Here is a 7444-nt window from a genome sequence, read left to right as displayed (position 1 = left end):
CCCTTTTTCTTCTTTTTAGCTTAGTATCTTCATAATACAGCATTCGTTCAAGCTTCGGTTTAGAGGCATTTATTTAAGCCGTAACACTTACTAAAAGTAGGCTCTAGAGTAACTAATCCGCTATAAAGTTAATAATTAGCGTACTTTCTTCCTGTATTAATATAGTACTAATATAACTTCCTCCTTATAGCGGATTATGCCGATTAAAGTCGCTTATAATTACTACCTCGGTATATAAGTTGCGCAATAGTTTACTCTAAATTAGATTATTAATTATCTCTAGCCTACTAGAGAGCTCCTCTAGGTTCTCTTTCTTAGTTTTTTTTTTAAGTATCTATCTAGAATATATACCGATATAATTAGAAGTCTCCTTTAGCTAACGTATACTACTACCGCTATATAGCTGCTAGCTCTTTAAATACCTAGATATATAACCTAACTAGGGGGTACCGCTGCTTTCTACCTATTAGGACAAATCTTATCTACTAAGGGTTTAAGCCAGCTAGTATTACTTTCCTATTTAAGAGAAAGCAGTAAGGCTTCTGGCCTAGAATAAAGTAAAAGTCCGCTAGCGTTTTATTATTATATAGCGTATACTACACTTCCCTATACTTCCTTATATTTACCTAAATAATCTAAAGTTCTCTATTTATAGCGCTATTATACTAAAATCCTATTTATCTCTTTTTTATATACTAGGCATTTATAATATAAGGCTTAGTAGGGACCCTAGTAGTTTACATAGTATAGATTAACCGTCTTATACTAAAGATAGCCTTCCCATCTATATATTTCGCACGTATTAAGTTATATATAGTCTCTAGCCCTATGTCTAAACCTTCTATATTTATAGTATACTATAGGGGTACATTGCTCCTTAAATAGTAATATAATAATTGCACCTCCCCTAAATAATACGTTGTTTAATATAAGCAGCTTCTTTATATCCTCCTTTATTACTACTTTAATAATTACTAATATATATTAGCCGCGCGGTCTTAGTTATCTAAGCTATTTTATTATATATACCTCTATACTATTCTCTATTCTAAAGCGTTTTATAGCTTACTTACTTTCCCGCTATTAATATTTATTATTAGAGGTACTTTAATCTAGTCCGCCTTAACTGCGTACTATTTAAGTTTAATAAGCCTTGCCCTAGGGATATACGGTTTAAGCTATTAAGTTATTATCTAATTAAATGCAGCCTCTTTATCCTTTTCCACTAAGAATTTAATAATACTTACGCTATTACTTATTCGCTATACGCGGAAGTCCTTAAGTATAGCTTCCATAAGCCTATTAATATCCTTTATACCTTATATAATAGTTTGCTTTACTACTTTAGTAGTAGCTACCTTCTCTATTATCTCTAAACTTACTTAGCTAATATCTATTACTAGCTGTTAATTAGGTTCCTTAGAGTTCCTAACGCTTATTATTTATAGTAAAGTTATCTCTAGCCCTACTATACCTCTACTAGCCACTACTAATACCTATAATTATATTGAAGCTAGGGGAGTATTTAGTTACACTTATAAGGACTAGATAGCTTTTTAAAGTTTAGTATTTTACTTTTTAAGGCTTTACTATTCTAATTTAATATCTACTAGTTTATTTTTAATACTCTTAATAATACTATTCTGGCTTATAATAATATTACTCTATTATATTATAGTTTCTCTAAGGCTTTTAATAAGTTAATAAAATTTATTATAATTAATACCTCCTTCTTTATATTTAGGTAAGGTAGAGACTCTTACTATAGGGAATAAAGGCAGTATATACTGCGTAGTTTATAATCTAGTTTATAGTGCGGTTGTCTACTATTTAAACTATATTAATCTTTAAGCGGCTTATGTTCTTAGCGACTACTAGGCCTTTTATACCTTCGCGCTTGGTTTCCTTATACGTCTTAGTAGAGCTACTAGCAGATCTAGAGGTGGTGTTGCTAATACGCGTTTAGGGGTTAAAGCAGCCATTAGGGCTCCGGGGCTTCGTTCAGTGGGCCGCAGGGGCCGTCTTATAGCGGGAACTAGCTAAACAAAAGACCAGGATTCGATTAAAAGAATGTCCGAGATGAATGTCCGAGATGAATATCCTCCTCTTTCTATTGGATGCTACAAGGGTGTGGCCGGAGCGGGTCGTCCGCCCTCCCTGCTAGCGCAGACAAACTGTGGGCGGGTTCGGGCGAATTTGTGCTCTGAAAATAACACTACTAGCACTGGTACGATAGAGTAAGAAATGGTTGAACGCAGCCTGCATGGTCTCCGCAGCTTCAGTCTTAGGAACTGACGTGCTCCTCCACCTTAAACAACTGGCAGAATAATGGTGTTGGTAAAAGTACTTCCAAATTTACTCTGCTTTATCCTCCATTTTCAGAGATCTTTCACTTCGCTTGAACCTGTGACTCTCCCTTAAAGCTCTCTTGGCAAAACTCAAACAGGAGCCTCTTCCAAGGTGGCGAAGGCCGCCATAGTGTGACTTTGAACATTAGCTCATGTGGAGAGCATGATGCTGTCGAGTCGGACGAGGACAAATAGACCTTCGAGGACGGTGAGGAAGACTTGCTGTATGCGGTCCCGCACAAGAGCGTCCTTATGCTTGGCTTTGCGATCACAGAGTTAATCCAGCCTCCAACGGGATGCCCAGATCTCATACGATTGCAGAGCTCGTACGACTAGGGGGCTGACATAATATGGACGTTGCTTAGTCGAAGTTGAAGATGTTCGTTCGCAACTACCGTTGCCACAATGCTACTTAAGATGAAATTCCTGGAGTTCCACCGAGGGAATCATCCGCTCTCCATCCATAATTCCGTGCACATAAGCTTCGCCGACGAGACAATGATGTGTAGATTTGTCTTTAATGATGAATGGCATGTTTCCTCCTAAAAAAATAGTAACATAGCAGCCGCAACGGGTATCCCGTGGCCCGAGTCCGATGAACCCACTGCTGGTTGTGAAGAAACAACGACTCTCCAGGGCCTGTCGTATGGACACGTCGAAGCACCGCTTTTCTTCTGCCTCGAGTTCGGCAACTTTAGCTAATTCTGCTGAATCGGATGTATTCCCACTTCGGTATCCAGATGCCTGATTCATCGGGTCTAGTAGAGTCTGATAGAAAAGGCGGAACGAATCCGGTGTGCCTCGCTTTGCAATTGGTAGACGCTGTTTGAGGTGGTGGTCTAATACGAGGGTCCTCCCAACGGCCGTCAAAGGATCTTCTTTATATTGCGGCTGCAACACTCTCCAATGCTTCAACCGCTGCTCCAACAGATGCTCCAACTGCTGGTCCGACAGCTGGTCCAACTGCTGGTCCAACCGCTGGTCCAACCGCTGGCCCAACCGATGCTCCAACCGCTCACCCAATGTCCTTCCAACCCCGGAAAGATAGTCTTGCATCTTTTTACTGACAAGTGAAGCTTTAAGGTTGTTTTTGTAGTCCCTTATAAAGCTTTCTACGTCTGTGAAAGGACCATCAACGGTAACTACTGTATCAACGACAAAGCCCCTGATTGTGAGCGTGGTCAAATCATTCGAAAACTGCACCTGTGGCGGATTTGCGCCGGATTTTCCTGACGCCTGAAAGTTATGCCAATACGGCCGCCAACCAATGCTGGCGCTGCGCGAAAGACTCGTGAAGTTCGGCGCCCATGTGGGTAAGTTTGCTTTACAGCTGGAATGGTCGAAAGCGAGAATATCCAGCCTCTTTTCTGTATTTATAATGTGCTTGATAAACTGGCCACAGATTTCTTTAAGGGACTTGGTATAATCTGGAATTAAGGCACTCCGGTCCGTCTCAGGAGCAAGTCCAAGAACTGCGTAGAAGTGGTCGCGAGGGTCGGTGGCGTTTGCGGTATACGTCAGCGAGATTAAAGCGCTTAAAGTAAGTCGCCTATGGGCATGTTCGAAGAGGATGGTGAAAAGATTACAAACCGGAATGTATTCGCCCTCTCCACGAACAAATGGATGGTTTAAATATATGCTTAAATTGTTCCATGCATTCCGAACAAGATCCAGGCGTAGCCATTTGTGACCGCACCCTATTTCAGCATGGTAACGGGGTATCCACATCGGCTTTTCTTTTTCTATGGCGGATGCTAATTCTTGAATAATCCAGACGCGCCCCCAGTAAGGGCGGTCCCACAGCTTGTGCAACGCCACCCATATCTCTTTAGGGGTAAAAGGTTCCCCATGAACACCAAAGAGACCCAAGCCTTGTGCAATCCTCTTTATGAAGTCCATTGCAATGTCGCTTCCATCCCTGGCCTCACCGAGCCAGGCGAGCACCTTACATGCGGAGCTGAAGATCTTGTCCATTTGGCGAACTTGGTGGCCACGCTCTTTAGGGTCCTGTTGGTTGATACAGAGTGCATCAATCCATAGTACCCTATTCATACGTACATCATCGGTGTGTCGAAGATGGTGCAGGGCAGTTTTAAGGTTCGCTGTGACTCGGAAAGGAAGGCCATCCAAAATAATAGTGTGTAGACTCGCATTATCTCCCCATGTGTACGAGAGCGCCTCATACTCTATGCTGCCCGTAAGGTTGTGATGGCTTAATATGCAGCTGATTTCGTCACCATCACTTCCAGGATGAAGCGTGAGTAGCCGAATTTCGTCCGTAGAAAGATCTAGTGGCCGATATTTGTGACTAGACGAAACGGGCGCTGCCAACGCATTCTTGAATGTATTGTTGCCTGCCATTTTTTCCCCCTCTGGAGATGTAGTTACGTGCGACAAACTCCTTAGAACGAATAATGAAAGTGGATTACCTAACGGTCGGTTATACACAGAGGCTAAAATTTTAGCGTTGAAAGGCTTAACACATACTATGTATCTCTATGGGGAAGATTTCGGACTCTGAAATATAGAGTCTACTGCTAAAGTTTTACACAGCCCACTTGGTGAGATAGTGGGGCATGGTAAGTGACGTGGCCGAACTCTAGGCAACGCTTGAGGTTCTTAAAAACACCTCAACTCGCTAGCAGGGAGGGCGGACGACCCGCTCCGGCCACACCCTTATACGGCTCGGTAGACCAATGGGAGTAACTCTTAAAAGAGGAGGATATTTATCTCAGACATTCTTTTAATCAAATCCTAGTCTTTTGTTTAGCTAGTTCCCGTTACAAGGCGGCCCCTATGGCCTACCAAACGAAGCCCCAGAGCCCTAATAGCGGCTTTAACCCCTAAACGCGTATTAGTAATACCACCTCTAGACCTACTAGTAGCTCTACTAAGATATATAAGAAAACTAAGCGCAAAGGTATAAGAGGCCTAGTAGTTGCTAAGGATAATATGCGGAACGTTAATCCCCTAACGTAAATTTTAACTTAAGTTTATAAGTAATAAGCTAATTAATTTTAGAGCTTTATTATATAGACTTTAATTAATATATATAGAGATAAGGTTTTCCAGGGGGAGACCCCCTGGGACCCCCCTATATAGAGCTTTTACTTAATTTAGAAGTAGTANTAAGATTAAGGCGCCTTAGTTACTACTAAGTAAGGATCTACCATAGTAACTAAGGCGCCCTACTTAAGCTAGGCTTAAGGATTATATTAGTTACAAATCTAATATATATTTAGACTGCAGAGCTTTAATATAAAGCCCTCTACATAGGATCTAATATAGTAGATTATAATTATAATTTAAAGCTTTATATACTAAATATTTTTAATACCTAATAACTAAATCGCTGTATAGCTGGAATTAAAGTAAGTCTACTACCCTAACTCGATTAAATACGCGTATAGAAAGAGATATAACTATATATAAAGACATCTAATATAATTAAGTAACTATATTATTACCTACCTAGTTCGGATGTATAATAACGCGATGGCTTAGTAATAATATAATAGCTCGGCGCCGAGTAATAGGAGGGAGGAGAAGGGGGAGGAGATTAGGGGTGGCTTAGCCACTGCAAGAAGGTCGTAATATTAGTATAGTGTTAAACTTTAAAAATTATATCCCGGGAGCTTAATTAATAACCCCTATATAAAACGTTAATAATATTTAATTATAGAGCTTTAAACTAGTAGATTTTTTAGGAATACCTATTATAAATAGCTCTAAGTATAAAATCTAGAATATTTAATAGTAGTATAAGTATAGGATGGGGGTATATATTTGCGTTCCCAAATATTATTATATAACGTAATTTTTAGGTAATAAAAACCGCTATTAACGTTACTTAACTAATACCTACCGGAGGTTCCTCCGTTCTTTCTATCTCCTCTTTTACCTATCTCCTTATCCGATACTATCTATATCGCTATATTAACTAATAGATCCCTTANTAGAGANTAGGGAGGAGTATTANAGCGCCTCTAGCTCTTATAAGGAAGAAGAAAAAAGAAGAGAGGAAGGTATAAAGGAGGGAGTATTTATAAATAGGAGGAGGCCTATAAACGGGAGATTAGGCAGCTATAATATAGACATTAACGTTACTTAACTAATACCTACCGGACGCCCCTCCGTTCTTCCTATCTCCTCTCTTACTTATCTCCTCATTAGATACTGTTTATATTACTATATTAACTAATAGATCCCTTAGTAGGGACTAGGGAGGGGTATTAGAGCACCTCTAGCTCTTATAAGGAAGAAGAAAGAAGAAGAGAGAAAGATATAGAAGAGGGAGTATTTATAAATAGGAGGAGACCTATAAATAGAAGATTAGGCAGCTATAATATAGATATTAATATTGCTTAACTAATACCTACTAGACGCCCCTCCGTCCTTTCTATCTCCTCTCTTACCCATTTCCTTATTAGATACTATTTATATCGCTATATTAACTAATAGATCCCTTAATAGGGACTAGGGAGGAGTATTAAAGCACCTCTAGCTCTTATAAAGAAGAAGAAAAGAAGAGAGGAAGGTATAAAGGAGGGAGTATTTATAGATAGGAGGAGGCCTATAAATAGGAGATTAGGCAGCCATAATATAGACGTTAACGTTACTCGGCTGACACCTACTGGAGACTCCTCCGTCCTTCCTATCTTCTTTCTTACCTGTCTTCTTATCCGATACTATCTATATCGCTATATTAACTAATAGATCCCTTAGTAGAGACTAAGAAGAAGTATTAAAAAACCACTAGCTCCTATAAGGAAGAAGAAAAAAAGAGAGAAAGGTATAAAGGAGGGAGTATTTATAGACGGGAGGAGGCCTGTAAGTATAGGAGATTAGGTAGCCATAATATAGCTATTAAAGTTGCTTAACTAATACCTACTAGAGGCTCCTCTATTATTCCTATCTTCTTTCTTACCCGTCTCCTTATCTAATACTATCTATATTACTATATTAACTAATAAATCCCTTAGTGGAGACTAAGGAGTATTAGAGCACCTCTAGCTCTTATAAGGAAGAAGAAAAGAAGAGAGGAAGGTATAGAGAAGGGAGTATTTATAGATGGAAGGAGGCCCTGCGAGTATATA

The 7444-nt window shown here is 39.6% G+C and overlaps 2 protein-coding genes across 2 annotated transcripts; both read right to left on the bottom strand.

Moving 5' to 3' along the window:
- Nucleotides 1-2801: 2801 nt before the first annotated feature.
- On the bottom strand, nucleotides 2802-2996 carry K441DRAFT_453610 (uncharacterized protein; the record flags this gene model as incomplete). The annotated part of the gene is made up of 1 exon (XM_067641716.1): nucleotides 2802-2996. A coding segment is annotated over one exon (195 nt), but the record flags the coding sequence as incomplete, so codon positions are not given.
- A 1107-nt stretch (nucleotides 2997-4103) lies between these two features.
- On the bottom strand, nucleotides 4104-4652 carry K441DRAFT_417854 (HET-domain-containing protein; the record flags this gene model as incomplete). Its single annotated transcript, XM_067641529.1, has 1 exon — nucleotides 4104-4652. A coding segment is annotated over one exon (549 nt), but the record flags the coding sequence as incomplete, so codon positions are not given.
- Between the last annotated feature and the right edge of the window lie 2792 nt (nucleotides 4653-7444).

Source organism: Cenococcum geophilum (assembly GCF_001692895.1).
Source record: "Cenococcum geophilum 1.58 unplaced genomic scaffold K441scaffold_8, whole genome shotgun sequence".
Classification (NCBI taxonomy): domain Eukaryota; kingdom Fungi; phylum Ascomycota; class Dothideomycetes; order Gloniales; family Gloniaceae; genus Cenococcum; species Cenococcum geophilum.
Note: the sequence above shows the minus strand (reverse complement) of the source record. Positions and strands in the feature narration are given on the sequence as shown.